Source organism: Protomyctophum bolini (assembly GCF_963924005.1).
Source record: "Protomyctophum bolini genome assembly, chromosome: 3".
Lineage (NCBI taxonomy): Eukaryota > Metazoa > Chordata > Actinopteri > Myctophiformes > Myctophidae > Protomyctophum > Protomyctophum bolini.
In genome coordinates this window covers 28,401,101-28,417,858 of record NC_137864.1, presented here as the reverse complement: position 1 = coordinate 28,417,858, position 16,758 = coordinate 28,401,101, and the positions used below count along the sequence as shown (strand labels likewise).

Here is a 16,758-nt window from a genome sequence, read left to right as displayed (position 1 = left end):
TCGCTTCTTCTTCATTCATGATTCATTCACACGTACTTGCTGCTGCATGTGTATGGAAGGCGTCTCCCGCCACCTACTGGGGAAATAATTTATCATCATTATTGTCCCTGAGAAAAGATAGCTCTGGTCCATAGCAAATGCAACGGCATTAGAGCTATGGATCAGAGCTAGAGCAAAGATGTACATTTAAAACCAGTCCCAACACTTGTTTGTCACCCAACATCAACTTGATCCCGATCACCACCACTAATCATCTATTTACATATTAAATAATACTACACTACACTTCCCAAGAGCCTCCAATCTATCACGTGACTTTGAGACAAACCATGGCGGCCTCCAGCAGCGGCGACACAAAGAGCAATCCGAACATCCCAGATTATGAAATTGATGGTGTTAACACCACGATATTTCATATTGGGACATTTAAACGTTTATGGAAGGAAAGATTGAAGCCGTCCCTATACTCTTATCGGGTGGAAGACGAGGATACGTTTGACGCGGCCTTTGCAACGGAAATGGGCATATGTCCTGAGACCATGACTGAACTGAAAAGCACCTGCAGGTAAACGGACACTGACTAATTATGTGAAAGTGACTACTGACTAATACTTTGTCATGTAATGTTTTATTTATGGCTGGGCCGGTGACATATGAAGTTCTTCCACACCCACCCCTGGCCCTGGCCCTGTTCCCCCTCGCTGTATGTTTCTTTGCCCTTTTTACCTCCTATGATGATTGATTTCCTTTTTGATTATTGTGTATATTCGTACGTCTCTAAATGTTTTGATGAATTGAAAATGGTGGGCCCTATGAGGTCCAATTAGAGTTTACAACAGTGTCGTCCACTCACTGTTAACAGTTTTTGTATTGAGTTGTACTTGTCACCATTACATCACCATATCAACATGAGTTAGACTTTATTATATTAGCGCCCCTCAGGTGTGATTTTTTCCCCCCCTGCAAACTTAATATTAGTCAATCAATCAAAATCAAGCCGACAGACGGGCAGACAAACTTGAGACCCCGGGTCAGGCTCAATAAGGAGTCCAGCCAAGCACACCCCCAGGCCGGGACCGTGGGTTTCAGCTATGAAAAGAGGGAAAAAAGGGTACAATATGTGTGTGTGTATATATTGTAATGTTTAGCACCCGGAGCTGGAATCGAACCCCGATTTTCAACTCCGCAGGCAACAAGCCACGCCAAGAGAGCTAGCTCCCTTGGAGGAGCAAGTTACGGCCGGGTCTTTTGCAGGGTCGTTACAATACCCCCCCTTTCTGAAGCACGGCCGATGTGAGTTCCTCACATCCCTCACAAGGGCACGCTCCAGGCTCCAGCGGTCATCGACCACTTCCGACACCAATGTAACGTTTTCAGGAACTGGAGGCAATGAATGAACATGTACCGTAACCAGTCACACACACACACACACACACACACACACACACACACACACACACACACACACACACACACACACACACACACACACACACACACACAACAACAACAACAACAACCAGTTTCCCTCCTTGCCAATTGACTCGTTTTGAGCATCCTGCCCCAAGTAAGGTACCAATGGTACCTTAGTGTCCATGAACAGGGCTCTGTATGTCTCCCCATAGGATGGATCATATGGGGAGACACAGCACCCCATGTACCGTGGGTACCTTACCTGGGGTAGGAGTCTCAAAACAAGAGTCGACATCAACAGCAGAATAAGCTATTTGGCATAGGTAGAGGTTTGTTAGATTTGTCATGCCAACCTACATAGCTGCACTGCTAATCCCAAAAATGCATGTTCCTTACACAATACACATGGGGCACCATTTAAACGGAAATAAACAGGCTTTCCAACGGTATAAAAGCGAAGAAGCATTGTTACAGCAGTATATATAATATATAATTTGTTGTCCAGCTTTAATTTATTTTTTATTTTATTTGGTCCAGTATAAGCCTTACCCTGTTGTTTTGTTTCTCCTTCAAGTATTGATTCACTTCGCTGCCACCCTTTGGACGAACCCCCTGACACAGACTTTGTGCCCGAGGATCCAACTCTACAAACATTGATGTAGGAACAGCAGATCAGCTTGTTACAGTTTCAAATCTGAAATGAAGTAACTAACTTTTATGGCATGCATGCATTGACATTCTCCTTCTGTGATTATATTTGAACAGACAAAGAAAGAAGAAGCAAGATTACAAAAATTCTCTAAAGATCAATAAGATCTGCCGACACGATCTTTACGCTGATGAAATGGTGGGTCTTCTAATCTAAGCTATACAGTGCTGCTATGTAGTCTGTTGACAAGAGAGTGGGATGGATGATTTACAGTACATTCTTTCTGAAAGATGCTTTGTTTTACTACATCACTGTATTCCCCCCAAAAAAACAATAGATTTGACCAACTACCATCATGTGCACTGTGCGAGAGAGACGCACACACCCACGTGTGTGTGTGTGCGTGCATAAACTGACCTTGAGTGGCCTAAGAATAGCTGGCATGACAAAGAGGAAAGCCAAACAACTTGCCAAATTACTGTTCTGTTTCGGCTGTTATAGGCAGATTGTCTGTGTGGAGGAGGTGCCATGTGTATCCTTGAGTGAATATGAACTGTCGACCCCATCATATTTGTTTCCTTGTAAAATTAATTGTAATTTGAGGATTCAAATAAAGAACTAAAGTGTGTGTGTGTGTGTGTAATAACTGTCATACAGTACATGGTCCTGTGTTTTGTCTTCCAGGAAAGATTAACTGTTGGTAGATCTTCTGAGAATGTGGAAAACATGATCCCTGAAGGAGAGCTCATGCTAACCCTCAACATCTACTACCCAGCCATTTTTGATAGAGTGAGTTGATCTGACTCTGATATTATACATTCACCTTCACCAAATCAGAAATGGCATCAAAGCAATCCAACATTCATTCAGCATGTGCTCTGTATAATCAATCAGTAAAATGGAAATGTTTTATACAATACGAGAGTCAATCCTGGGTACAGTAAGTTAAATCCAAGATGATGGCACACTGTAAATCTAGCAAGTGTTTGTGGTGCACATGTGGGGAAAACAGAACTGGGATTGCTCATTTTTGGCCACGATTTGGCGCAGGCCGAGGCAGATGGCTAAGAAAAAAATCACACCTGTGAGAACTGAGTGGTGCAACTCCCCTCTCACCCCCTCCTCGCTCTCATTAGCAGGCAACAGTGCAGCACTGTCTCTCTCTCTGTTTCTGGCACAACAGCGCCCTTACTGGTACTCATAGTCATACTGGTGCTCATTAACGTCACATAGGTAGTCACATAGGTGAACCAACACATAGACACGGACATTGCTGTTCCTTGGAGTGGTTATACCACTCAAAAAAAAAAGAACACTAATCGCTGCTCTGTCATCGAGGACGCATTTTACCATGGTGGCCGGGGGTTGTTTTTTTCCCTCAAGGGGTATAGTCTTCAACGAGACCCGGCCAAACAGCCAGGCCCTGCTTTCCGTTCCGTAAAATCTTCCGCTTTTCCCACATGCACTGTTTTCCCACATTAATTGTAACGTTGTAGTAAACATGTATTTTACCATCAGAGACACAACGACAGTACTGACCATTTGCCTCTTCTCTCATTAGTTCAGGCAAATGAGACCTCATATGACCGTGCTGATGCCGGGTTCCCACTTCCTCACAGAGCTGAGGGATGGCATTTGCTGTGTCAGTGACCTGCAGGTGTGTGGAGAGTTCAGCTTTGCGCCCGACATGGCTCCGGATTTTATCAGCAAGGTGAGCATTTGTGTACACATACACAAAGAGACTGGTTAGTGTCAGTAATATCTGAAGATGAAATGACTATGAGGCCAGCTTACCATGTAAATCGCTCTGGATTAAGAGCGTCTGCTAAATGCCTAAATTGTAAATTGTAAATTGTAAGAAAAACCTGTTTCTCTCTCTTTCAGGATCATCACAAGTCTGCCTTCTTCTTTTTTGAGGGAGTCTTCTACAATGACATGCGGTTTCCTGAGTGTCAGGACATCAGCGAGTACGTTTTACTTCCCGATTCATTGATTGAGAAAGCTGAGACCTTATGAATAATGCTAAATGTTATGTTGTGATTTTTCTCTCCCACAGTTAATAATTACTAATGGCTACATATTGCATATCTCTGGCCTTTTGGCATTTGCCATTGTTAAGCTATTTACATGGACCATTCTTTGTGGATTAAGCATAGAACAGATTGTAATCACAGATAAACTGGGTTTAATCCCAGTAAGAGTCCTGTAATGTTCTGATTAAACTTTTCCAATAAATGATAATAAACGTGCTACTGTTACTAATGTGTAAATAAAAAATCCTATTATGTTATTTTTCTTTTCAGCTTTACTAATCAAATGTGCTGTCGTGTTTTCCGAACAGGACCTCCATAGAGTGGGCAAGGACCCATGACTTCCCCTCATACACCAATGCCAAGATGGAAGGCACAAGGTTTGAGGACCTCAAGATAAAGGTGGGCTTCCCTTACCTTTACTGTCACCAGGGAGACTGTGAGCATCTCGTCATCATCACTGATGTCAGGTTGGTGCTACCGTGCTGTCATTTGAGCTAATACTGCCACCTTCACCGTGTTATTGATTGTTGAGGCTGTAGGGACTTGAAATACTCAAATGTTGGCTTTCTTTCTTTGCCTTTTTTTTCTTCCTCCTTTGTATTTCTTTAAGGACCACTTCACCACTTTTCAACCTATCTTCATATAATTGGTCCTCACTAATGCTCATGATAAAACAGCAAATTGTTTTCTACTCTGTCTCTCATAGGAGGGCTATGGGCAGTTCAGAAACCCATCTTCCAGTGACATCATCGATGGGGAATTCAAGTTAATAGAAACTGCACTTTCTATTCCTTAAAAGTTGCAATGCGATAATGGAAGCCATCGATCTCACGATAATAAAAATCTAAATACTTAAATAGCCTAAATAAATAAATAGCCTAACGTCACTAGAATATGGGTTTCTGAACTGCCGACAGCCCTCCTATGAGACAGAGTAGAACAAAATGGTGGCATTTTATCATGAACATTAGTGAGAACCAATTATATGAAGGCTGAAAAGTGGTGAAGTGGTCCTTTGAGATTGAAGGTGTGCCACAAATGTTTTCCTTTCCCATTTCATTTACTAACTGGTGCTGTGTACATGTTTTTGTATTATTTCGTTTCAGGCTGGCTCATAAAGATGATTGTCTAGACAGGAATCTTTACCCATTGCTCACCCACAAACACAGGGTCATGACCCGGAAGTGCGGTGTGTGCCACATCTTTATCGGCAGGTAAAGAACAAAAAATCATGGTCATTCCTTTATTGCATATTTAATATAAAACTTTATCAGGTGTTTTACTTTTTTGTTAAGGAATCGGTTGCTGTACACATCATTAGATATTTTGTGTATTTGTTTTCTCTTTTTTGTGTATTTGTTTTCCTTTAAACATTTTAAAGGATTTTTCTTGTTTTAAATGAGACCAAATACACCAGGGTTTATGTTAAACTGGGAAGCTATGGGCACATTGGCATGGCAACTTTTGTTGTCCTTCCTTTCAAACCTTAATTAGTGCTTTGGATTTTTCGTTTAAGTTTAGTATTTTTAGAGCAGATTTTCTAGTTATGTTTTTTGAAAATGCTATTAGTTTGTTAGTTAATGTTTTTTATAATAATTTATAATTTATTAATAATTTGTCAATAAAAACATAAGAACCAGCAACCATCCACATTTTTGTATAATTTCAGTTAGTTTTGTAAACACACAATACAGTTTCAGTTATGCTTTTTTTATTTCATATTTTTATTCTAACTTTTTTCTTCGCTAACTATACCTTAATTAATTCCAGATGGCTAACGATCAACGACCGCTTTGCTCCGAGTGAACCCTGTCTGTTCTGTGACAAATGCTTCCGGATGTTGCACTACGACACTGAAGGAAACAAACTTGGAGATTTCCTGGCCTATCCTTATGTGGACCCTGGTGCCTTCAACTGAAGTATTTAGTTAACCACTGAGTTTCATTATTTAATGCTGTAAAATACTGTTCCATTAGATTTTTGAGCAGTGCACACCACTCCAATGATTGGCCGCGTGTCCCTATAGTTGCAGTGCTCAGTTCACACAGGTGTTTATTTTTGTTAAGGAGAAATGTTTAGATTATTTTGTATACTGATAGTTTCTATTTCAAATAAATATTTCATTTATAAAAAGCTTGCGATGTAAGTTACATTTTATTCCTTCAACTTGGTGCTCCTACAATAGCAAGGCAGGACCCCAAAGTACTTTAAAATAATCTGATGGGGTGGAAAATTGTTATTTCATATAGTGGATCATGAATTAATCATAAATTAAACATTTGGGTCTTGGACCTGGTGCAAAATCAGTTCAATCTGGGAACCCAACCCATTGGCAAAACAAAGGAAACGGCACCCTTTTTTCCTTTGAATCTGTTTCGAGAGACTAGGTCACCATTGACACCCTAGAGTAGACAATAATAATAGTAATATAGAGAAGATGCAACAATTGTATAATAAAAGTCTGGATCAATATACTAAGTAACCAATGACACAATTCAGCGATAAGCGATGGAAACTATCGTAAATGTATTCATTTACCAGCAAACCGGTGAAGGTGTGTAGAGGGAATCAACATTACAAATCATGTTTTAAAAAATATATATATCTTATGGGAGGTTGTGTCGGGAGCACCGTTTTGTTTGGGTAACCAAACGGCAAAAAAATTGGCAATGCACCACATCCCCCACGAAATGTAGATATTTCCTGTGTCATACATACTTTGACAATTAGATAAGGAGGCCTCAGATTCATCAGGTTTCCAGTCTACTCATACTGGACAATATCCTATATCTGACTTAAACAGTAATAGTCAAAATGGAGAATGAGACACATTGCTTTATTAACAGATGAAAAAGGTCGTTAGACAGGCACAAATACTTATTTTAGACACTACATAAAAAAGACTACTGAATAAAGCATTTTCTTGGCAAAAGAAAACTTTGGCAAACTGGAATTTAGGATCCTTCCAGACCCCTTTACATGAATGTACTGTACATTGAGTAAAAGTAAAAAAAAATAACTCACATCTGATGCAGCTGCAAGTTGTATAAATGTCAATGTCAGTAACAGAATTGCACATCCACTCCACATTGTATCTTAAATTGACAGACCACTGTAACTGACACAAGTGCAATTGAGTGCAATCTTGTAAATTTAAGTTCAGAGAAAAAAACCTCAAGACACACACCACAGAACTGCTCCAACAACATGCCATCAATTTATAAGCTCACAACACTTTGCATCCGCAACCCGTGAGCTTGTAAATAAACACGTAGTATCTGCGACTGGTGACACTGTACTGTATTGTAGGAGGCATTGTCAGATGTAATATCCTGAGTGGGATAACTTTATAAAACAAAACATCAGTGGAAAAAAAAAACGTAATACGTTTTTGACTCTGGACATGATCTGCTAGAACTGAGAGGTCTAGAACTCAACTAGAATGTTTCTAGTGTATGTGCTGTGTGATGGGTCGGTCATTGACAGGACTCAGGTGACCTTCAAAAGACAACATTGGACACAAGATCCCAAGCCAACTTTTGGATGAAGCCATCTGAGGAAATCCGGAGCTAAATAGTTTATCTTCAAGTGGACTCCTCCTGCGCTTTTGAAGCACTGCAGATTCAATAACCAAAACATATTTTAAGATATACAAGTAAAAGATATTGCTAAGGTTTATTATTTGCAGTGTGTATACATGGATGTACCACAGTAACATACAGTACGTGACTATTGGTTTGTTTCCTACCGGCTCCCATCTCCTGCAGATGCCTCCTCAGGTAGATTCTCTCTGTCAGTGTCCTGCTTATTATCCTCTGGGTTGGAGTCACCATTCGTCATCTTGTTATCTTTACAGCAAAAACATACATGAGTCAAAATAAGATTTGTGCTTGTGGGACATGAATCACACACAATAAATACATTCTTTATAAACTCCTCACTGGCATGTTCCGACATCAGAACCCCATATATAGGAATAAAGGGACACAGAAAGATATAAAAATCTCTGGGCAAGAAAGGGACAGACAGATGGGTGGAACGGGTACCCTGACATGGGTACAACGGATATTGCATAGCCGGGTGGGGCATGGATCTTCAACTTCCATCGTTACAGATTCAGTGCTCTACTGTACGAGGCCACTGAAAAAAAGTTTTTCAATGGATTGAGAGGGTTTTTGTCCACCCAAGCAACAGCAACCAATGGTCGCAAAGAGGGGTCAGACCACTGGCGGGACTTGAAGTAACTAGAGTCAAATATATATTTTGAAAAATGTTGTGAACATTTTCACATATGACATACCAAAGGGGTGCCAGGTGCTACTTTAAAAAAAAAGTAGTTAATGCAGTGAAAGTGACTTCAAGTCCACTCAACAGAAAAATCTGTTCAGATGCCAAAATGACCTGTTCTTTTTGTGCCGATGGAAAAGAAGGCATGGACACAGTAAATGGCTCCATGTTGCAGTTTTTGTAAAAAGAACATCTCGGGTGCAGTATAGTTACTGGGCCTAGCATGATTTTAGTTTCTCTGCAATTACTGGATATCTTTTTACATTTTTAGCAAAGGGTAAATTATTTTTCCTAAAGATAAAAACAATAATCAAAAGTAGCCTATATGCACTGGCTAGTATTTGTTAAATATGGTAGCCTAGGTATAAAATACAAACAGGGTTTAACTGATAAGTAAGTACAGTATGTGTATGAGGTACCTGAGGATTGTTCTCTGGCCTGCTCAGCTCTCTTCAATGCACCTTTCTTGGCCTCTTCGTATTGCCGCTGTTCAGCCAGAGACTTATTGAGCACCTGGCTGAGCACACAGTCCCCCTCCCCCGCTAGAAACATACTCTTGAACTTGTTGTACAGCATGTCGGCCTTGTCCATGATGTCCTGACTAGCCGTGAACCTCCGGAGCTGACAAAACACATACAACTTTAGTTTACATGAGGCACGGACACAGAGGTGTAGCCACAAAAGAAGCAAAAAACTGTATTTATTTTTCCAATTTTATCAAATTAAGTTTGTTTGTACAGTATATTTCAACAAAATGATTAAAAATAAGAGTAAAATTACAGTGCAGAAAAATGAGTAAAGAAATCTCAATAAAAGGCAGTGGCAACTGGCTATGTTCATCTTATGGGTGCTGAATACATTCTATACATTCTATCTGGAGAGGCGTTGTCTACCTTTTTGAGCGAGGTGATGAGCTCGTTGTGTTTATGCAGGTGCTGTGTGGTGACCTGGAGGGTGCACATCTCATCTAAGGCATCCAGGCCCCTTTTCACATCCTAGAATAGGAGGGAGAAATAAATAGAATAAACAAGGGCTCTGAAATAAGAATGTTTAAGGCTGTGTGCCTGTGATAGTTAAATGAGAATTGCAGCATGTACTTTGTCACGAGAGGATTCCTACGGTTGGATCTGTGCTGATTTCTTGTTAGGTTGATAAATAAGGACCACTGTGTGTCTCCAGTGGTCAAACTTACTGGGTTGTCAATCTTCAGCGACAGTCTGATCTCATTGTGTAACTTCTGGAGTTTGGACTCTGTCGAGGTTTCTGTGGAAAATAAATGTGTGGTCCCAAACAATAATTTATTGCTACTACTGTATACTACAGTATATTAACTAATATGTAATACATAGAGGTGAGTTCATGATTTTAAAAATTACATTTCTGTTGATATTTTCAACATCATTTAAAGGCGTTAAATATTAAATAACATTTATGTGACCATTTGTTGGGGGGGAAAAAAGGTTAATCTCCTGGAGTGAGGGCTCAACAGTGCATTAACAACATATTTACAGTATGATGGGTTTGAATCCGTCTCAGTGCCTGTGCCTGCAATGCACGTCATGCCCAATTATAGGCCAGCTCACCTTTCTTCTTGTCTCCTTTCCTCTCTTCAGTCTTCTTACCTTCATCCTTGTTTTGTCTGCAAAGAAACACTCAATTATAAGCGAGTTTGTGTGTGTGTGTGTGTGTGTGTGTGTGTGTGTGTGTGTGTGTGTGTGTGTGAGTACATACTCCCTCAGTTCATCTGCTTTGGAGTTCTGCTGTCTCTTCCGGCCTTTGGTTTTCTGCTCATTACAAAACACGAGGGAAACTTATCAGTCAAGATGACCTCTAGAGTCACTGTGCATATTTTGTCTTGATGCAAAATACATAATTTAAACAGGTTGACATGCTGTCAACTAGTAAACCTGTTTTACTAGATCCACCACACATATTTTAAATGGCATAGTGGAAAGCTGTAGGCCTGTGCCAGAAAGTATCACCACTTAAACATGCATACTGTATTGTATGAAGGAAGGGCACTTCAGATTATCTTACTTTTTATGTGACCACCACCACACTCTGACTTTAGGTACGTTACCCGTTTAAAACATATCAAATAAATAACGGTAGTGGGCCGCACACACCAAGACTGCAGTTCAAAACATTCATTTCATTTTTTAACAGGGACAAACGTTTCGGCTATCCAGCCTTCATCAGTGTCTGTGTCAGCCTGATGAAGGCTAGATAGAAAAGTGGAGTGGATCGACTGTCGCCCTCACTTACCTCTTCGTCATCAGAGCCAGAGGAGCTGTCATCTTTGCCCTGTCTCTTCCTCTTGCCTTCAGGTTCCTTCCCATCTGCCTCCTTCCCTTTGCTCTCCTCCTTCTTCCGACCATCCATCCTCTTCTCCTCATCTCCACTCTTAGATTTGTCATCCCCTGCTCTCTTCCTCTTCTTTTCTGACTCAGTGGAGTCCCTGAATGAATGGAGATACTTTAGTGTTAAGTTCAAGGAAGCTTTGAGAAGGAAAGGACATGGTCACGTGACTGGGCTGCGCCATGACACTTTCATGGAGACTTTCATAGGAGCCAAACTACACCCGGAAGTTTGGCAGAATGCACTGGAGTCAATGAGAGCTCAGTGACCAGCTCATGAACAAACACTATTTCTGAATGACTAGACCTTTTGTAAAGTAATCGCTTCTGGAAAGATATGTAACACATTATTGTCTGCTGTGTTGCTTTTCGATGTGTACACCGTGTCATTTTATAGAGGTATAATATCTAAAGAGCACAAAGCACCTTTCTGAACGTTCCAAGTATCGCGAGACTTCCCACCGTTTCCGGTCTATCAGTCAAATCTCACGATACCTCCGAGCCAGAAACGATACCTGCTGCGGTTTAGATCCTCAAATAAAATGATATACTGTGCAGTTGCACTCTGTGCACATCGAAAAGCAAGTGATTAGAAAACAACCTGTGATATGTCTTTTATATTCCTGAACCGATTATATGACAAAGGTCTCAATTGTTCAGAAATTCATTCACTGCCAATTCCATTTACTGCCATGTATTCATTCATTGAACTTCCGGTGTGAATTTTGGCTCCCATGAAAGTGTCACGTGACCATTTCCTTTCTTTCTCAAAGCTTCCTTGGTTATGTCCAGGAAATACATTCAGTTGCCAGTATAAGGAATTGGATATACAGTATATATTTTCGCACTGTAATCATAATCAACAGGAATAAGCTTATTTAAATTCTAAGACATTTTAAAGTGTGATTTGGATTTTACATTTCACTTCCAGAGCCTTGTCCATCCTGCATCTGAAGGAGACTTTTGGGCTTCCTGCCTCTACGTTTAGGACCTTCTCCACCTGGGGAGACGCATGCACAAGTGTGCACGCACGCACAAGTGCACACACACACACACACACACACACACACACACACACACACACACACACACACACACACACACACACACACACACACACACACACACAGACAGTAGTGACATCATGAATTATTTAATCACCATTGCACTGAGCACATTGGTTAATATGACACAATTTGCTGCAAACATAGCAGGTTTGATAACCCTGATAACCCTGTTGTTGTTTTTGTTATTTCCTGCCTCTTAATGCATGTCACAAACATAACATCACATGGACAAGCTACAGTGTCCCTGGAGAGACAGTATGGTCTACTACCTGATGGACTAGATGGACTGGCAGAAACATCCTCTTTATCAGAGTCCTGGTCAGCCTCACTCTGGGAAAATAAAGATTATATCCATGTAATTCTGTTATAGCACATTCACTGATAAGGTGATTCACAAAATCTGTCTTTACCAATTTAGTTTGTGTATGTTAAAGCCTACAGTGGCTGAATGATATCCAAATAAAATGGTGTAATGGTGGACTTTGAATGCACCTTCTAGTTACTATCAAATTCCTTTTTTGCAGTTATTTTAAAACTTCCCTCCCAATTTAGTCAATTTCCAATTCCCTCTAATATTGTAGTCCCTAGTCACTGTGCTGACCAATGCATAGGACCAACCTTTTTCTTCCTTCCTCGTTTGGGTTTGGGAATGTCTGTAGAGTCCTTCTGTGAAGAGTCCTGAAACATGAAACATTTAATCAATTTCATTACAGGTCATGACCCTCCTTTTCACCGGTTGTGCAGTTGTCATGGTCTGTAACGGCTTACAAAATGGTTATGAACACAGCGAATGGAATCCAAAAGGATAAAACGTATTACTATGATCAATCCTGTTTTTCTCACAGCTAATAAACCATGTTTTACATGTTTCTCATTTCTAAACAACATACATATAGAACAGAGCACATGAATTGGTACGTGGTATTGGTAATTACGAAAGGGTGCAGAAATTAGATAAGTCTATGCATTTCAAAGTGGCAGAATAACTCTTTGCCTCCCTTGACTCAAATGTGGATCATGTTTTTGGGCTCTTAGCACCATCTAGTGGAAGAACAAAATGTAACCATCATCTGTTTGATTGCAGGATGAAGGGAGGGTCAGGGAGGGAAGACATTATGATCATCCTCATTACAAGTAAGAGCTTGCGCTTAAACCAGTATTCATGTCGTTAAGCGAGCACAAAAACACAAATGACTAAACACAACTTACCTTTCTCCAAAGTACACAGACAGCCATGCAAAAATTAACACGATTAAACATGAATTAAAATGCAGTTAACACAACTGTAATGCTATTAAACTGACAGCTGTCTCAGTGTCATCAAGAGCAAGTTGACAGAGTTAAAGCAAACATCACAGGGATGGAAAGTGTTAAGGATTGATATGAGTTGAAGTGTTATATATGTCTTGCTCAAGGACACCTTGTCGCTTAACCAGGAGGAGCTGGGAATCGAACATGGAACCTTCAGATTCCATGGACTGCCGCTCTACCTCACTGCCGCCCCTCAGTGTATAAGAATGCTAATCAGCTGTGCCAAACAGTTTCACATAAGAAACAAAGTCACCTGCTCACCATACAAGTATATTATACAAATAATATTTGTACGTACTATGCAAATAATATTTGTATAATCACTGGTTTGCAAAAACCAGTGATTATATCCTTTTACTTTGTTTTTGCAAACCAGTGATGAAACTTGACAAAGACAGCGGTGTCACTGTTAAGCACCAATATCTCCTTGTAGTCCTACTAAGGGACTGATTGATTGATGAAAGGAAAAATAAAATACCACAAATGAAAAACCACTAAGTGCTGCATGCTTCCCCGTTTGGTGGTGAGACGGGTGGTGGAGGGAGAACCTACAACTTCAGTGGTTCTCAACTCCAGACCTGGAAATCCATACGTCTACAAGTGTTTAGGTACCTAATTACATTTAGCTGATGTTCCAGGTCTAAATTATCTCCATGGTGCCAATGGACTGGAATGAATAAACAGACTGGAGCTGAGAACCCCTCATGTGATATCCCAACATGCATAGTACGTACATCCTGGCTCTGGGGGCCCTGCTCAGAGGCCTCCATAGACCTTCCCTCCACATCCTCCTCCTGCTCATTCTCCTGTCCAGTCTCACTTCCTTGAACCTGAATGGACCCAAGACATGGCACAGGATGCCAGGGGGTGGTGGGTGCAGGGGGGTTAAATGAGTCTTTTAAAAGCTAGGGTCCCATGATCCCCTCTGGTTGTGCCAGGCCTTGAAATTTCTATATTAAACTAACTTTGTGCACGCACGGACCAGGTAGGCAAGGGGCAATTATTTATTTTTTGCAAAACGCTTCATGCACTATACACATTGAAACAGAGACACAATGGTGAAGATATCACAGTCAGCAGAAGCAGATATAGTATGTGAGCAGACAATGTGGGCACGGAAAAGCAGGACTCAATGTAGCAGAAGCAGTGATAATCGAAGCAGTAGTTAATTTGGTATTATTAGTATGTGTATGACTTAGGAATCGTTTTCATTGCAAGGACTTACTCTGGATTTTATAGCCTTCTCATCCACTTCCATTTCATTACCATCTGGGCTGCTGTCTGAATCCTTGTTGGCTGCAGGCCCTACACCGACCGGCTTAAACCCCAAAGAGAAAGAATCAGTGAGAAAGACAATAAACCATAACATCTCACTTTAGGACAGACAGTTTTGCATATCCATATATCTTAATTTTAATATTGCACTAAAGACTTTTCACACTTCATACAAGTTAGCTACTAAGTAGCCCCAAGTAGCAGCAAGATGTAACTCTTTTCTGGCTAGTATAGCGCCAGTGTACGTTCCCGACAGCTGAAGCGCATTACGGTAAATGTCCAGCATTTTAGTCGAGGGCAATGGGCTCATGGTACAAGTTTTCAATGACTTGATTTAAGGTTTACAATACAAGAACTGTATTTTTGTTAAGAAAACCTCCACTTAAATTTGAACAACGTAGATTTGGTATACCGTTACAGACAGCATACGTGCAGTATTGTAAGTAATTGCATGTTAACAGAACATTTCCTGTAGATTACATAATCAACGTTAATGAACAATCAATGTTAAGATGGAAGATAGAAGATCAAATTAGGTGAGACCCATCTGTGCCTGAGGCCAAGATGTTAAATACTGTAAAAACATAAGAGCATTCTACATTATTGGTACATAATATCCACAATGTAAATTGAACTCTTTAACCCCTGAGAGCATAAACATGGGAGCAGCTTGCAGTGAATGAGGATAAACCTGAATGCATGCACGTAACTGTAAGTAGTGTGTTGATGGATAGCAGTTATATAAATGCTCAAATGCTCATCATTAAAACCCGGGAAAGCATCTGTATCGTTCGAAAATATCAGATATACAAGCTCACAGTGCGCCACGTTGTGCAGCCCTGCGAGCTTGTTTTGGAGGAATCGTGGAAATGTTGTGCAAATCTTTGAATATAATATTTTTAAAGCGAACAGAGTTCCCCAGAATCTTTGCTTCTGGGGGTCCCTGGAACAAAATATTTTGAGACGTGGGTCGGCGGCCAAATTAATAATTTTTTTAGGGGTTCTTGACATGAAAAAGCTTTGAGAACCACACACTGATATAGCAATTAGAAACATAGGTTTTACATTTGTATAATCTGCCTCAGAGGCGAGCAAGAAGACGGAGCTCTCTACCTTGGGGGCGGTCAGCTCCACCTTGGGGTTGTTCTCAATCTCCCACAGGCCTTCATTGAAGCCCTTCCTCTTGTTGGGCTTGGCATACTTGTCTTTGTTTGGCAAGTAAGGAAAGATGTCTTTTGGACCCAGGAATGCACTGCAAGAATGGGAAGTATGCTGACTCTGTTAATTTTACGAGCTTGAATACATGAACATAAAGCATATATACCAATTATAATTAACCCTACTTACGTTTCATGGGTGCCAAAGAAAAAGATGGGGAACTTGACATTGGATGGTTTCACAGCACCATCAGGTACCTCATCAACCTGTGGGGAGAGAGAGAGAGAGAGGTGGCACATATTTCTGCATCTGTTCCTCATTAGTAGAGGAAAACAATTTTTTTGTGTCAAGAATAAGTAAGCTCAACAGTCAGGAACAAAAAAAAAGTACTAGTGATACTACTACTCACTGGACCATTCAAATGTGTGACTGCAGAAAATAAATACATTTCTATGTATTATTTCTGCAGTACAAGCTGCAGTAGGCCTACATGGTAGAATGTGCTTAAACAGATTTATACACTTACTCGGGCAGGCCAGTGTGGATAGCCCTTCATCTTGGCAAAGATCAAATCACCAGATTTGAAATCTCGAGCCATGTCGAACGTTTTGGCAGAAATTGGCACACTGCAAGAGACCATGAACTTGAATTATTGTTTTCACTGAAACTATATACGTCAGATAGAGATGAGTCAGATGACGTAACTATACGTTGAGGACGTTCATTTATCTGTTCAGTGGGTGTGTACTGTAAGCTCGCGGTGTGTTGTCCCACCCCCCTTATCTACTGAGTGTCTGCACAAAAACCTAGAGTAGACACTAGACAGTTCGTTTCATTCAAACACGACCCTCCGTTTCAGTACTATTACAGAAATGCCAAATCTGACGCATTCACCGACGCAATGTAACATCTGGGACGTCTGACGCTTACCGAGAAAATGTTGCATTGAAAAGGAAAGACGCCAGCGCTACAGTTTTATCAACAGTTGTGAATGACAACAATAACAACATACATGCTAACTGGATGCACGTTACGCTATGTAGAATACAGCCACTCAAAGCTACAGCTACGAGTACACATATGAACACAAACATATATATCCATAGTTTATACGAAGAATAACCGTCACATCGATGGTGTTTACCAGAAGAAAATACAGCCACTGTCTTTCTTCCCGTACTGTGCGCACGCTTCCCTCTGCCCGCGCG

At 40.6% G+C, this 16,758-nt stretch overlaps 2 protein-coding genes across 3 annotated transcripts; one reads left to right on the top strand and one right to left on the bottom strand.

Annotated features, from left to right (window-relative positions):
* The first annotated feature begins 385 nt into the window (after positions 1–385).
* On the top strand, positions 386–6,231 carry snapc3 (small nuclear RNA activating complex, polypeptide 3). The gene is made up of 9 exons (XM_080760024.1): positions 386–565; positions 1,988–2,071; positions 2,179–2,260; positions 2,747–2,851; positions 3,624–3,773; positions 3,947–4,029; positions 4,404–4,562; positions 5,202–5,309; positions 5,866–6,231. Exons 1-9 carry the CDS (start codon positions 519–521, stop codon positions 6,011–6,013), a joined length of 966 nt encoding a protein of 321 aa, XP_080616150.1. The 5' UTR covers positions 386–518; the 3' UTR covers positions 6,014–6,231.
* Positions 6,232–6,910: 679 nt separating this feature from the next.
* Positions 6,911–16,758, bottom strand: psip1a (PC4 and SFRS1 interacting protein 1a). Of its 2 annotated transcripts, XM_080760018.1 has the most exons (17): positions 16,695–16,758; positions 16,077–16,176; positions 15,740–15,816; positions 15,506–15,644; positions 14,343–14,435; positions 13,852–13,947; positions 12,425–12,484; positions 12,076–12,136; positions 11,658–11,739; positions 10,648–10,840; positions 10,114–10,166; positions 9,966–10,021; positions 9,575–9,645; positions 9,276–9,377; positions 8,802–9,003; positions 7,844–7,943; positions 6,911–7,710 (listed from the first exon to the last, which is right to left on the bottom strand). In XM_080760018.1, exons 2-17 carry the CDS (start codon positions 16,146–16,148, stop codon positions 7,680–7,682), a joined length of 1,488 nt encoding a protein of 495 aa, XP_080616144.1. In that variant the 5' UTR covers positions 16,149–16,176; positions 16,695–16,758; the 3' UTR covers positions 6,911–7,679. The 2 variants fall into 2 exon arrangements, with proteins under 2 accessions (XP_080616144.1, XP_080616145.1); XM_080760019.1 differs by lacking the exon at positions 13,852–13,947.